Source organism: Canis lupus, chromosome 31 (assembly GCF_048164855.1).
Source record: "Canis lupus baileyi chromosome 31, mCanLup2.hap1, whole genome shotgun sequence".
NCBI classification, from domain to species: Eukaryota; Metazoa; Chordata; class Mammalia; order Carnivora; family Canidae; genus Canis; species Canis lupus.
The window spans coordinates 38,673,374-38,690,239 of NC_132868.1; the positions used below are offsets into that span (position 1 = coordinate 38,673,374).

At 36.0% G+C, this 16,866-nt stretch overlaps 1 protein-coding gene across 11 annotated transcripts in view; it reads right to left on the reverse strand.

The window, feature by feature from the left end:
- SPATA16 (spermatogenesis associated 16) overlaps nucleotides 1-16,866 on the reverse strand; it is a 236,083-nt gene that overhangs the window by 64,563 nt on the left and 154,654 nt on the right. For all 11 annotated transcript variants that reach the window (XM_072808102.1, XM_072808101.1, XM_072808100.1 and 8 more), the window contains exon 6: nucleotides 11,127-11,274. In XM_072808102.1, coding sequence (XP_072664203.1) covers nucleotides 11,127-11,274 — 148 coding nt within the window. The remainder of the gene's footprint in view (nucleotides 1-11,126; nucleotides 11,275-16,866) is intronic.

Below are 16,866 nucleotides of genomic sequence, written 5' to 3' on the forward strand. Positions count from 1 at the left end.
AAAGAACGAATAAAATGTTCAGAGTCTCTGAGATATGATTTATTTCTTTGTCCCTAAGCTTAGAAAAAATATCACACAGACTTTGTTCTTTACTTTACCTAAACCTTAAGTGGTTCTGTTCAACTTATGAAGAGTAAGGGAAATAAAATAATCAGTATTAAATAATTCAGTGGAGTAAATGCTCAAATGAATAGAGCAGCTTTGCCTGGATGGAAAAAATTAGTTTCATATTTGGGTTGTACATTTGCTGCAGCTTGTTCTCAGAGAAATACAAACTCATAGTCACAAAAGAAGATTGGGTTAATAGAGGGAGGAGTCCGACTTAGTGATAACTGTTGGCAAAACAAGAAAAGCATCTGCTCAAACATGAACTATTGATTGTAGATCAGCAGACTCATCTCTGTAGATGAGGGATAGCTTTAAGTGTTAGGAAGTTAAATGTCCGTAAAATAAAATTTAAACTCTCTGGAAGTTAAGTACAAAGATTAGAGGTCATCAGGATCAGCGTTTTCTGTTAGATGCCTCATCATAAGCACAGCCAACAGGTTATGAATGAACTCTTCAAAGCAAAATTTTTTAAAAAGAAAAAGCACAAGAAATTTAAAAACTCTTTTAGAAGTATGCAGATCTGTTAGTGTCCTATTATCACCTTTCTCAAAGTTTCATTTCCTTTTCTCTTTTCTGGTGTCTGTGTCATTTCTCTGCCCTTTGTCCATAACAGAATGTTCTGACATTTTGGGTTAGAGCAAAATCTCATTTCTAAAGGTCCCAATTGCTCAGTATGAGATGGGACCATGTCAGTTTTATATGACTTCTTTTTACTGATCAGTCTCAGAGTTTAGCTTCTGCAATACCTTCGTAATGCCAACACTTTGTCATTAGTTCTTTCCCAACCATTTTCTGAGTTTTATCTTGTACTCCTTTTAATGCCAATACTTCTATCTTGGAAGTTATCCACAAATTCACATCAGCAAGAAAATAGCAAAAGGCAGCAACTTTGCAGGAAGTTATCATTATTGCCCCCCATAAATAATAAAACAGTTTCTACTTTAAAAACATAGCATATTTTTATTTTTGCATTTGATGTGTGAGAAAGCTCTATGTATAATGAATCTTTGTATAATGAGCCATATTTTTCTCTTTGACCTTCATTATAATTTCAGAGTTCTAGATGCAAGTGGAAAAAATTGGTTTCCATTCCTAAGATTCTTAATTTTCACTTCAGGCTGCTGGTCTACTTCTCTAAAAACAATCTTTGAATTCTAAAGTGTCTTCTCACAACCCATATGTAAACTTTGAAAAACAAATAATTCTGCAGGACTTTTATGCATAGTCCATTTCCACTTCATTTGGAAATCATGTTAAATCCAAAGTTTTACGTTTAATGTGATGTGTTGTATTTATTCTGGGACAGTTCCTCAATTCCATCCCCACCAAAGTAGACCTGAGACAATACATACATTAAAGATACTGATATTCCCTTCAATATGTATTAGACTTACAATCAAAGAAATAATACAATATTGTTATAATTCCTGTAAATTGCTATATTTCTAAAGATTTATTTCTTTATTTGAGAGAGAGAGCAAACAGGGGAGGGGCAAAGGGGGAGAGGGAAAGAGAGAGAGAGAGAGAGAATCAAGAGAATCCCAAGAAGACTCCCTACTGAGCACAGAGCCTGACATGGGGTGGATCTCAGGATCCTGAAATCATGACCTGAGCTGAAATCGAGAGTCAGACACACTCAACTGAGTGGCCCAGATGCCCTAGCTATATTTTTGCATTATATGAAGATTAGAATGGACATTGGTTGGTTAGCTACCTATATATTTCCTTCTCACCTCTTTTTTTCCCCTCAGAGAATTTCTCAATCTCTACTTGCTCTAAAAGTAAGACCTAACTGACATAGACCAATCAATCCATGGCATTACCTTGACCTCAGTTTCGGTTCAATCATAAGCATAAGGGCAATTTAGGCCAATAAGAAAGAGTGAGTCCCAGGGACTGTGTGGAAGAGGCACTCACTGTTCTTCAGGACAGTGTGATTTGAAATCTGTAATGATCTTTGAGCATTTTGCTATTACCCAAGATCCTAGCACTTGAAGGGATGGTATGTGTAGTGGAACACCAGGCAGAACTGGAGAATGAAGCTGACTGCAGAGAACAGAGTAGTGAGTGAGCTGTTGGAGTAAGCTGCATTTAAAGGCAGTGCCGCCTGTGGATCTTTCAACAATATAAGTCAATGTATTCCATGTCTCCCCCTACCCTTTTAAAACTTAAATCTACTAAAGTCAGTTTGAGCTGTGACTCCTACCACTTGAAACCAAAGATTTCTGTTACAGGGATTTAACCAAAGATTTCTGTTATAGGGATTTAGCTAGTAGTTCAGTATATGTACAAATTCTATGGAATCCTTAAAATATTATAGTTGAGAGGCAAGGCAGTTATAAATTCTTCAAGTTGACTATCTGGAAAGAATATCTTATCAAGACATCCCAACAGTTTGAGGATTAGGAATTAATTTTCACAGCTAGTACAAAGATAGAAAAATTGAATACATCTTGGTGATGCCATTTTTATGATAACATTATTATGGAGTTATTACCAATAATTAAACTTGAATGTATATTAGCACAAGTTTTCTTGATCTTTATCATAATTATTACTTTTCAGTTTTGGTTAGATTCTACATCATATAGAAAGTATCTCTTGGATAGTTAACCAAGAATGCATAACAAAAGCCTTACATAATCTGAAAACCTTAATTTTTCTGAAAATCTGAATTGGTAATCTACTTGTTTATATCCCACTAGGAAGTGTAATGACTTGCCTTACATAAATACATATGACATAAGAAAAAGTGTAAAAGAATGTTTGAAGAAAATAGAGCAAGAGGAAAAGAGATGGGTGATAAAGCCATAAATGAGATTAATGCACAAAGTGTGTTTTTAAAATTTTATATAGTTGTTAAACAGGATCAGCTATCTCATTCACAGTAGTCCTATAGTTAACGCTGGAAAGGACCTAATCTATTTATGAGAGCATAAATTTAGGGAGAATATTTGGAGGGCTTAGATTGGGAAAGGGCACTTGGAGAGAGGTTGTCATATTCGTGTGCACGTGTATGTGTGTGTGTGTGTGTGTGTGTATCACAAGGTTTGGCTGAGCATTATGGATAAAGAACCTATAATACCTACTTCCTGCCATGTATCCCATTGTAAAGCTCCATCTTGCCCCAACCCGTTGTTTTTTCTTGAGAGGCTGCAGTAAAAATTTACATTACTGCCACTTATTTTGGGTTTTATTAAATGATATTTCTTTAAATGCCACTCCATCTGTCTTCAGTCAGATCCCATAAGAAAACACACTAAGCAGGATGCATTAAAGTTCCAGAGAGGTCCAGGAGAAATGCAATCACGGGAGGTAAGAGTAGATGATGGAGACCAGAGGCAAATAGACCTGTAACCTGCTACTGCAAAGGGCAAATAAACTGCTTGTTGAGAAGATAGAGGACAGTGCCAGAAAACCACACTTCCCATTGGAGAGACCAACGTTTTCACATTTTAAGAAGAGAGACTTCAGCTCTATGTATGAGGGAGTTCTGTACTTTGGGAATGATTCTCTGTTTCTAACAAGAATTCTGTGGTACAAATAGAAGATGATTTATCGCCTTTATAACCAACCTGGCCATAACACTTTCATAATAATATTGGGGATACAGTCTCTTTAATTCTATAACCTTTTCCATTTGAGAAAGTGAGTTACAAAGAGGAAAATAGTCTGATCTTGAAAACTCATGATCATGATAAAATTACATTTTAAAGAAGAAAGAATAAAATGAGGAATTTTTAACTTCATGTTTTAGAAAGCATAAGGATGTATTATCCTTACTGGTAAATGATGACTGAACAAGAACAGGGTTATAAATTTCAGTAAAAAGCAATTCTTAAAGTCCCATTTTAAAACAGTATATTATTCCTCTGAACATACATATTTACTCCTGGGAGTTAAATTGCATTGGAAAGACAAAATATGACTCTATCCACCTAAGTGTTAAAGTAATTGATATCTGATCCAGAAAACTTTTCTATTAAACATTACTAAGCATAGATCCATTACTGAATATTTATTTATTTAGCAAATAAATCTTGATATTTTCATCAAGAGGAGACAGGATATGCTTATTGTATTACTTTATTATTATTAAAATACAACCATGCAAGAATAAGAACTATACAAAATTGCATTATTTTGCTGGAATATATGAATAAAAATCTCAAGCAAAATCTTTATAAATGAAAACATAATCATTCTGGGGCTGATGAATTATTATTTGTTTTATATACCCTGACTACTCTGCATGAATCAAACCAAATTTTTCCTTAAATAAGAAAAATGGATAGCTACATGGCTAAAAATTCAGTAATTTTTTTCTCTGTGAAACATAGTGCAATACAGCTCTATTATAGTATGGCTTTAAGATTTTGGTGGGTCTTACCGTATTCCCCAAATAACAAAGGATGCATGGTAAGTTCCTGAGGATGTATAAGCCTGATTGTCCCAAAAGGCAGATTTGAATTTTAACCTTCTCTCATCAGACTTGTAGACGTTATAAGGGCAATATGGTTCTAGTGCCTGCCACTGAGGGTAAAGTGGGTTTTTCTCATAATAAATCACTAATTTAGTTGGCCTATTCAGTAAAAAGATTAAATATATTTATACCCACATGCATTTCAAAATTGATTTATTTTTATAACTTTCCCTTTTCCATCTGTTTTTTGTGTGGAAATACCTGACACGGGTGACTGTTGAATTGGGGGTGAGCTAGAGAAAAATACAGTGCCTGGGAAATCTGTGTTGTGAAAACTCTTGCTCATTACCACCACCTCTGCCAGCTATTGCTGGGCTCACTGCACTGTCACATGACCAAGGAGTAATGAACTCAATACTGTCTAGGCTTGACGAAGGTGACCTGGAGTTGGGCAGACTTTCTGAGTGGGAGGTTTGTCTGCCAGCCCCTGCTGGGGGAATTAAGTGTGTCAGTCTCCAAGTTTTAATGACAATACCTACTTATCCAGCACAACATAGAGGGGTAACTCCTCATCCAAGACCTTCAAGATATGGATTTTATGACCTTCATCTGCTGACTGTTTATTTAGATGACCTCTATAATTTAGAAATTCTTACTTATGGCCTCAATTTCTCTTGCTGCAATGAAAACTTCACAATTATGTCTCTATCTCTGTGTGTCTGTCAGTGGGTCTCCTGAAATGTTATCTTTCTGTGGGTGGATACCAACATGTGTGTATGAAAGCATTCACCTGTAGTTGTCCGGAGAAGGATGAAGGAGTGTGAAGTAGAAAAGAATGTGTATAAACTCTGAGTGTTTCTGAGGGTGGAGCTGATTGCACATGAAGGAGTGTTTGTTTAGTCATCGAGTTCACATGAATTGATTGTGTGCATTGCAGATGGAGTGAGAAGCTGCCTACTTGTGTATGATGTAGGGCAGTGCATGAGAGCAAAGTTACCTGGTTTAACAACAACAAAAGCACCCAAAACAAAAGACCTCCAAATCCAAATCTCAGTGATTTTCAAGCACGAGAATTTTGGTTTTTGCTCATGTGGGTATTTGGTGGGGCCTTCCATATGGTCATTCAGGGAATGCAAGCTTCTTTTGTCTCTGGCTCTTTCAGTTCTACGATCCTATCTGCAGTGGCCATAGAAAGAGAGTTCTGCATGTAAGGTTTTATGGGCCAGGTCTGGAAGTGGCATGGATTATTTCTGCTCACCTTCTATTGGCCATTACTGAGTCACAAGAGAGGATGGAAATGTATTTTAGTTGCATACATGAGAGGAAAAAATAGCTTGGTAAACAACTAGCTAGTCTCTGCCACCTTCAGTGGCAAGGATTTCTGTTTCCAAACTGCTCCTTTGTCTGTTTTCTCCTCCATCATTCTTTTAATTAGTCAGCTTTCCATTCCACCACTTGAGCTTAGGTTTTAATAGAAAATATTCTCCAGAAGAATGAAAAAAACATAGTCCAATATTCACCCTGAAATATGAATTACTAAAGTCAGATCCTTTCTTAGGAACAAGTATGTTCTAGCACTCCCTAGAATAGTGTCTGGAATAGAGGTACCCAATAAATGTTCGATGAATAAATGAATAGGTGAACAAACCATCCATCTCCACTGTTGATCTTCTTCTGTCCTGAGGTTCTTGGGATTCTGGAGCATAAAGAAGAGACATGGCAGCCTAATATAGAAAGCTGGAGAGGGGGCTATGACTACTTCCAGTCTTCATGGAGTAAAGGAGGGTTCTAGATTAAGACCTAAAAGGTGACTGGGTTCACGCCAGCATCCTGGCAGGGAAAGGGAATCTGAGAGAATGGCTCTAGGTTCCAGGACCAACTTATGTGGTGGAGATGGTTGGTGTACACATTAGGAAGCATCTACACCAAAATATAGCATGGAGAATTCATATAGGTGTCCTTGGGTCACCTAATGTGTCACATAAATGAGCCCATTTGGTCCTGCTCACCAACAGAGTCAAGTGGCATTAGCCATGTAATCAGCAGCTGTACCAGCCTGCACCAGACTTTGAAAAAAAGAATCTTTCCTCACATGCCCACTGACCTCTTTAGACACTGGGTATGCTTGAGCTCCATGAAATTTGAAACCAGACCAGAGGGAGAAAAAAATCCCATGGAAAGGGGAGGGGAGCTGGTGAATTTGATTACATAGTTACTGAAGAAAGACCTAAGTTTTAGAAATCACTAAATGAGACTGAGTCCCTTGGAATGGGATAGAATATATTATTGGCTCTGAACAGACCAAAGATGAATATGTATAGGTAAAAAAAGAAAAGCCTGTTTGCACACATCTGCTCTGGCCAGTCATATCTGCTGCATGTCTACTTGTTGAAATAAATAACTAAATACATTTTTGTCAGGATAGAAGCTTCTTAAATTCTATCTACAAGGCAGATAAAAGGAAAATCTTGGTTTTGGGGAAGTGCCAACAAAACAAAAATATCTATTCTCTTTGTGTGACTTACTTTCTAGCTCCTGCCTTTGGCTACCAATGCCTGCCCTAATCACTTGGTATCACCTGTAAGAGAGATCCAGATGATAAAGGTAACATTTGACCTTTCCTATTTTTATGTTTTGTGTCTTCACTCTCCTTAGAATTGCATGGGGGGAAAGAAGCCAGACCACTAAGACTGTACACAGACAGTTAATAACAGTGATTTCACTATCATTCCAGCAATGACTTTGGGGAAGATCCTTCACTGATTTGTAACGGTCAAGTAATGTCATCAGTGCAATAGCCTTGTTCACCCAAAGTACAGGTTCTACAGGGCAAGAACCTAAGCAATCTCAATGAAATTTAAAACTCAAGACTGCTTTCTTTACCTCTGCTTTTCCCTCCAGAAGCTGTGTCTTCCCTCTCTATTTTCTTATATAGCACTGTCATACTGCAGCAATTAGTAATTATAAAATAATAGAAACAATCATTAGTAACTTATAATTATCTTCTTTTCCAATGTATAAGATCCTTTAGCATGAATCATCTTGCCAATAGATCACAATTCATCTTGCTAACAGGTTTGATGGAGTTACATGAGACATAAATCTGGCTCATTAATATTATTATTGTTTTTAAACTCTCACTGGCAACAGCGTTTTCAAAATATTAATTAATCTTCATGACTTCTCTTGTGAAGTAGGTTAAATATAACTAAACTCATTCTACCAGTAGAGAAATTGTCAAACAGGTGATCTCCTCAATGACTTTCTCTTCATTACCAATGGATCCAAGAATAGAAATGGAAATAGCTGAATCTAATTCATTTTCCATGACACTAGATAGAAGTGACTTTGTTTGCTATTAAGGCCATGCCCCCCTCTTAAGATATCCATAATAAAATAGTTATTGTTTTATAACACTTAGCAAGAAATGTGCATTCTAAAACATTTTTATCCACTTCCTTACAAAAATGCTCAAAGTAAATCGGCATCAGTGGTCATTATAGCATGCACTGTGCTTTCTTCTCTTCCCTTTCCATGCCCTCAAGTTCTCATTTTTCTTTAGAGATTCATTATTCAATCATCATTAGTTAGACTTATGTAATATGTTTCCTCAAAAGAGCTTGAAGCATTGTGGAATAAAATAAGGACTACTTAGGACCTTTAATGCTTCTATCACATCTCGGCTCCTATCAGAAGGAAATGGCATAGCTCAATGGCAAAGACATGGGTTCAAATCTGAAGGCTGCCAACACTGATTTGTTGTGCATCTTTGGAAAAGGTATTTGTTTTCTCTGGTTGCTATTTTCTTGTTTCTAAATGAGAATCATCTTATCCATAATGCCTGCCACTTTAAAAGTGATCAATAACAGAGTACATTATTGATCATATAAACGAGTGATTTGGCCCCAAAACCACTATGAAAAGGAATGAAGAGCTCTTAATAAGAGAATGTGATACTAGGAATGTGCATTTACCATGGTAGTCACTAGTGGCTCTTAATTTTGCACAAGAAAATCTTTTCCTTTATTCAGAATAATGATGGGCACATAGTAGATATTAAAAAGTATTTCTGAATGAATGAACAAAAGCAAGTGGCTTCCAAAGACAAGAGAAAAAGGGATAATACCAGTACTGTGTCTTCTATGTACACTTAACCATCCAGATCTCATTTGTATATCAATGATCCAAGAACATAAGGAAACAAGGGAAGTTTGAAGTGTGAAATAGTTGGAAGAAGGAAAATAGAAATAGAAAGTACTGGAAAAAAATTCATCTTCAGGAAAATACTGTAATCCTCCAGTTTACTGATGAAGAATGTGGGGAAGGGTGGCATTTTATCATAGGTCATTCCTTCATTTTAAAAAATTTTAGAGTTTATGGGTGTCTGGGTGGTTCAGCCAGTTAAGCATCCAACTCTTGATTTCATCTCAGGTCGTGATCTGAGGGTTGTGAGATGTAGCCCAGCATCAGCATCAGGTTCCTGGGCTCAGCAGAGAGTCTGCTTCTCTCCCTGTCCTTCTGCCCCTCCCCCTGCACTCTCTCTCTCTCTCGCGCTCTCTCGCTCTCTAAAATAAATAAATAAATAAATAATCTTTTAAAAATGAGTTTCTAGATTTTATCTCTTTTATTTATTTATTTTAGCATTTATTTATCTTAGAGACCGAGGGGAGGGGAAGGGGCAGAGGGAGTGGGAGAGAGAATCTCAAGCATACTGCACACTGAGTGTAGAACCTGATGTAGGGCTCCATCCCGGGATCCTGAGATCATGACCTGAGCTGAAATCATCAAGAGCTGATGCTCAACTGATTGAGTCACCCATACCTCTTCTTTTAAAGTATAGAAACATCATGGCACAAAGAATATTGTGATAGACTAATAGGACTAGTTCTACTTAAAACTTAAAATCACTTCTCATTTCAACACATCAGATTAAAATAATGTACCTCTAAACCATTCTAAAATTTGTATGGAACCATAAAAGAACTCAAATAGCCAAAACAATCTTGAAAAAGAAAAACAAAACTGGTGGTATCACAAATCCAGATTTCAAGTTCGAATGCAAAGTGGCATTAATTAAAACAGTATGGTACTTTAATAAAAGTAGCCACATAGATCACTGGAATAGGACAGAAAATCCAAAAATGAATCCATAGTTATATGGTCAATTAATCTTCGATAAAGGAGGAAAGAATATTCAAATGGGAAAAAGACAGTCTCTTCAAAAAAGGTGTTAGGAAAACTGGACAGCAACATGCAAAAAAAAAAAAAAGAGAGAGAGAGAGAGAAAAAGAAAAAAGAAAAAAGAAAAAGAAAGGAGAAAGAAAGAAAAAGAAACCGAACCACTTTCTTACACCATACACAAAAATGAACTCAAAAGGGAATAAAGACCTAAATGTGAGACCTGAAACCACAAAAATCCTTCAAGAGAGTACAGACAGTAATCTCTCTGACATTGGCTTATAGCAACTTTTCCTAGATAGGTCTCCTGAGGCAAGGGAAACAAAAGCAAAAATAAACTATTGGGACTCCACCAAGATAAAAAGCTTCTGTGCAGTGAAGGAAACAATCAACAAAACTAAAAGACAGCCTCTGGAAGAGGAGAAAATATTTGCAAATGACATATCTGGTAAAGGAGTTAGTATCCAAAATCTATAAAGAACTGATACCACTCAACATCCATAAAACAAATAATCCAATTAAAAAGTGGGCAGAATACATGAATAGACATTTCTCCAAAGAAGACTTACAGATGGCCAGCAGACACATGAAAAGATGCTCACCATCACTTATCATCAGGGAAATGCAAATCAAAACTACCACGAGATATCACCTCACACCTGTCAGAATGGCTAAAATCAACAATACAAGAAACAATAGGTGTTGGTGAAGATGTGGAGAAAGCGGAGTTCTCTTGGACTGTTGGTGGGAATGCAAACTGGTGCAACCACTGTGGAAAGCAGTATGGAGGTTCATCAAAAAATAATGAATAGAACTACCTTATGATCCAGCAATCACACAACTAGGTATTTATGCAAGTAATACAAAAATACTAATTCAAAGGGACACATGCACCTCACTGTTTATAGCAAGCAGCATTATTTACAATACCCAGATTATGGAAACAGCCCTAATGTCCATCGACTGATTAATGGATAAAGAAGAAGTGATATATATGTACAATGGAATATTATTCATCCATAAAAAATAATGAAATCTTGCCATTTGCAACAGCATGGATAGAGCTAGAGAGTTTAAAACTAAGCAAAATAAGAAAGACAAATACCATTTGATTTTATTTCTTTATGGAATTTAAGAAACAAAACAAATGAGAAAAATAAAAAGGAGAGGTAAACAACGAAATCGACTCTTGACTGTAGAGAACAAAATGATGGTTACCAGAGGGAAGGTGGGGATGGAGATGGGAGAAATAGGTAATGGAGATTAAAAAGTGAACTTACAATGACAAAAAAAGTACAATAAAATGAAGGAAAGATCCCAACAATGTATTCCTACAACTGAAACGATAAATAAACCAGAAATAGCCCTGTATTTGCTTTAATGGAAATAAACTATCAGCTAATAACTTGAATATTACCTGTGTAGATATATTCCACATACGCAGGATGAGTTTTTGTGAAAACCTCTCTTACTTTTTCTATTTTATCAGCTCTGATTTTTGTTGCAAATGGTGTATACATAACTGAGAAAGATTCCGCTCTGGTGATGGCTTCTTCAATCATGGCCTGAGAGGAAGCAAACAACCCATTTGGCATCAATAACAATATATGACTTTTTAAGAATGTAAAAAAATATAATTACCTTTATGGATGATTTAAAAATCTATATACTGTACTGCAAAGATAACATATTTTGGTCTTGAATATTCATTAGAATAAAATTTTAATTAGTTCTGGAAATACTATTTCATATTAAGAAAACCAATTAAATGAAGAAAGTTTGTAAACAGGCGCCTCTAAACTGAGCTTGCTTTAAGATTAAAATAAAAATTCTATTTTCCAAGGTGTGATTTTTTTTACTCAATTTGAAAAATCAAACTCTTAAGTCTAACATAATTATCCTACTCTTGAACAGACATTGATGAGCAATTTGTACTTTGAAAAAATTAACTGAAAAATCTAGATTTAAGTATTTTCTATAAATAACACAACAAACTAGACAAAGTACATTTTTTTCTTCTTCTAATACGTGGGAAAGCCTTTTGGAATAAGAAAAACCTTTCTCAACTTCCTCCCACTAAAGCTTCCCTTCCCTCCAGATCACAAGAGCCACTTGAGATCGATTTTGCTATTTAAGAATTTCTTTAAATGTTCTTTGCTCATGTACCATTCTTGATAAAGCCTGCCATCACCCTGAACTTCCTGTTTTAACTAGGTCCATTTACTATTTGAAACAGACCAAAAAAGAAAGTTATGTGAAGTTTTAAAAGGAATTTATTCCTGTTCTACAACTTTTCCTTCTAATGAGGCTTAAACATTGAATAAAAAGTGGAAACGTCCATAGTTATCTCATTTTTCTGAAAATAGCATACAAGCATATTATAAGAATTTATATGTATTTATAGGAATAAATTTTTTCAGTAACAACTAAGAGTGCCAACAACCCTAAGGAAAAATAATAGATTTGAACTGTCCAACGAAGAAAAACCATTTAACAAACAGCAATTTCTCTTATTACTGGCATAGCATTTTGTAAACAAGTTTCTGATTGATATTAAGAGCAATAAGGGGTTGATTTTAAACTGAGCGACCTAATTTAACTTGTTCACTGCCTATTCCATTTCTTAGTGATTTCAAATGGCCTCTCTGACTGTCTGTATTGTGGGCAAAAGAGCAGCTTTGTAAGCATTTTCTTGATGCAAAGGGTCCTCCTTTCTCCAAGACTCTCATTAGAAAATTCTGGAAGCTTTCTAATTTACATTTTAAATTTGTAAAATTTGGGGCAAATTTCTGAATGGCTGAATGAAAGAACTTACACTGCCTGCAACATTGCCCTTTCCAGGTTTGAGGAACTTGCAGGGGAACCAAGAATAGTACTGTGTTTCCAAACCCAGAGCCAGCACACAGCCGGGGAGCAATGGATTATGCACGTGCAGCAGGACCCGGGTGCTGAGGCCTGGGTATCAGCTGTGGAAAGCTAACAAGGGTAATGCAGGCAGCAGGTCTAGGAATTCAGAGATATGGATTTAAGAACTCAAACGTGGTGTTTAGGTACCAGGTTCCGGTCCTTCAGCAAAAATAAAGATCCTTTATACTAAGTAGGAGAATAATTTCTCTAATTTGGGGCTTACATATGTTCACTGCTGGAACCCATCAGGGGATGGCCTGGCAAGATAAAAATGTAAGTAGTCCTACCTGGATATGCGCAAGAGGGGAGCGGTTTTAGATCTCAGTTCTAAGGTTACAATCTGACTTTTCTACCTTTGGTAAACTATTCCTGTGTCAGCTTGCAGAGTTGCTATAACAAAGTATCATAGGCTGGGTGCCTTAAATGATGGAAATTCATTTTCTCTAGTTCCAGACGCTAGAAGTCTGAGACAAGGTGTCTGCAAAGTCGATTTCTCCTTAGGCCTCTCTCCTTGGTTTGTACATGGCTGTGTAGCTTCTCCATATGTCTTTACATTGTTCTCCCCCCCGCCCCCCGCCGTGTATGTCTGTCTCCTAATCTCCTTTTTTTTATAAGGACATCAGTTATATTGGATTAAAACCCACCTAAAGACCTCATTTGAACTTAATTACCTCTTTAAATACCCTATTTGCAATGCAGTGGCCATCTGCAGCACCTTGTTAGGACTTTAGCATATGAATTTTGGGGGGTAAACAATTCTGTTCATAATAGTTCCTAACTCCCAAATAGCTTTTCTGATGGTCTCTCTAAATACCTTGATGAAGGGTATTTTGCTTTAAATTCTGGATCAAAAAATATTAATGAATTTATTTAATCCTTTAGTTTGCTTCCAGAGAGACATTAACTATCCCAGGAAGGCCAGGGTAGAAGAAAACACTCCCTCCATCCCATTTCTTTTCCAACTGCTGGCAGCTTAAGTGACTGTTGGCAGGGTAATGTTGTTAAGCCATCTCACAGCAGGGCAGTAAGACTCATGCCCAAGAGCCTACACCAGCTTTTCTGCAAGTGGCAGAAATGTGGTCTTTTGTGTGGCAGCTTGATCTGTTCATTTAAGGCACTGTACTCTTGGCTTGATTCTCAACAAATTGCATTTAGGCTTTCGCAGGGCTCTCCACTCACAAGGGTATGTGCTGGAGCATGGCTTCCCTTTCTCCCTAATCAGAACCATTAGAAATGGGATTGTTTCTTGTGGCTTCTGCCCTCCATCTTGAAGATGAGTAAGGTGGTGGTTGAGTGAGCATAAGTGTGTATGTAAGAATAATAATTGAATTCTCCATAGAAATATTTTCTCAAAGGACATTATTATAACTCCAAGAAGAACTACTGTAATACAGAGTAGAATGAGAATACACATTACTCTTTCACCAGATCTTGACATATCTTTGTTGCGTTTTAATGTATTAATGTTTTTTGTCCTTCTAGAGATAGACACTCTTGAGGCTTTGAACCTGTCTCACAAGGCCTTGTAAAGGAATCGGGTATATGTTATATACTCTATTATATGTATATGTATATGTATGTCTATATACATAACATTTATATATATAACATTTCTGGTGCATTACTGAGTGACTCATTACCTAGATTATGTGAAATGATCTAGAAGAAAATTAGCTTTGCTAAAATAGAAGGAATTTTTGACTGAGTTAGACACCAAGATATCAGGTTTTCATTTTGAGATGGTAATAATTTAGTAATGTAGGGTTGGGCTTGTCTTTCATGAAGAGTCTAATATCTGTAAATTGAAAAATTATACTTCAGGAATTTTAAATGCTAGAATATTTTGTAATAATCATAGTTATTAAAATATGGATTATAATCTATTTTTTATCATCAGTGTAAGATTCTCCTAGATTTTGAAAATAAATAGAGGAAGATACCAGATAAGGAACTGCAGCTTGTAAAAAGTAAGCTGTACTAAGGAATTTGTTCCATTTCTATACATCAATAATGAAGCAATAGAAAGAGAAATTAAGAAATCAAGCCCATTTATAATTGCACCAAAAATAATAATATACCAAGGAGTAAACCTAACCAAAGAGGTCAAAGACCTGTACTCTGAAAACTATAAGACACTGATGAAAGAAATTGAAGATGACACAAAGAAATGGAAAGATATTCCATGTTTGTGTATTGGAAGAACAAATATTGTTAAAATGTCTACACTATGCAAAGCAATCTACTACCAAAATACCAATGGCATTCTTCACAGAACTAGAAAAAAAAATCCTAAAATTCATACAGCACCACCAAAGACCCCAAATAGCCAAAGTAATTTTGAAAAAGAAAAACAAAACTGGACGTATGGACAAGTCCAGATGTCGTGTTATATTATAAAACTGTAGTGATCAAAACAGTATAAAGCTAAACATTTAGATCAATGAAACAGAACAGAAAAACCAGAAATAAAGCCACAGTTACATGGTCAATTAATCTTCAACAAAGGAGGAAAAAATATATACAATGGCAAAAAAAGACTGTTCCTCAAAATGGTGTTGGGAAAACTGGACAGCCATATGCAAAAAATGAAACTAAACCACTTTCTCACACCATACGCAAAAATAAACTCAAAAGGGATTAAAGACCTAAAAATCCTTCAAGAGAGTACAGGCAGTAATCTCTCTGACATTGGCTTATAGCAACTTTTCCTAGATAGGTCTCCTGAGGCAAGGGAAACAAAAGCAAAAATAAACTATCGGGACTTCACCAAGATAAAAAGCTTCTGTGCAGTGAAGGAAGCAATCAACAAAACTAAAAGACAACCTATGGAATGGGAGAAAATATTTGCAAATGACATATCTGGTAAAGGAGTTAGTATCCAAAATCTATAAAGAACTGATACAACTCAACACCCATAAAACAAATAATCCAATTAAAAAAATGGGCAGAAGACATGAACAGACATTTCTCCAAAGAAGACTTACAGATGGCCAGCAGACACATGAAAAGATGCTCACCATCACTCATCATCAGGGAAATGCGAATCAAAACTACCACGAGATATTACCTCACACCTGTCAGAATGGAAGTCAACAACACAAACAATAGGTGTTGGCAAGGGTGTAGAAAAAGGGGAGCCCTCTTGAAATGTTGGTGGGAATGCAAACTGGTGCAGCCACTGCAGAAAGTAGTAATGGAGGTTCATCAAAAATAATAAATAGAACTATCCTATGATCCAGCAATCACACAACTAGGTATTTATGCAAAGAATACAAAAATACTGATTTGAAGGGATACGTGCACCCCAGTGTTTATAGCAGCATTATCTACAATACCCAAATTATGGAAACAGCCCAAATGTCCATTGAATGATGAATGGATAAAAAAGACGTGGTATAACATATACAATGGAATATTACTCCATAAAAAAAGGATGAAAGGGGGAAAAAAAAACCATAAAAAAGAATGAAATCTTACCATTTTCAATGACATGGATGGAGCCAGGAAGTGTTATACTAAGTGAGATAAGTCAGTCTGAGAAAGACATTTCTCTCATATGTGGAATTTAAGAAACCAAACAAATGAGCAAAGGGAAAAAAGAGAGAGAAAAAGAAACCAAAAAACAGACTCTTAACTATGGAGAACAAACTGATGGTTACCAGAAGGGAGGTGGGTGGGAAGAAAGGGCTAAATAGGTGATGGGGATTGAGGAGTGCACTTGGGGTGATGGAACTGTTAGATCATTATAATGTACTTGATACTTGAAACTAATATTAGACTGTATGTCAACTAACTGGAATGTAAATAAAAACTTTAAAAAAAAAGTAAGCTGTGCTAAAAGGAAAGGTAGATTTCAAGTGATACTTTTTAATTTGACAAACATTTTCTGCAACTGAGTTATTCTTTCCCAATGTGTGAGTTTCTCTGGTGTCAATAGATGCCACATGTGAACAAGGAAGGGGAAAACAGTCAGTCTACATGTCCTGTTGGTTAAGTGTACATTGCTGTTAATTATGCTTTCTCTGGTGCTACACACAAAAAAGCTTTGAAATTATGTGTTTACATTTGGGTTATTTCTAATAACTCTCTCTATTGTTATCCTCACATTTATCAAGTTTTAAAGCTTATAGGTACATAAACCAAGAATGTATGTGGGCAGCTCATTTTCTCTACAAACAGTAACTTATAATAATTTCTCCTTGTTCTTTAGCTGAGCAAAAAGAACCATTTGCTACCTCGGAAATCAATTT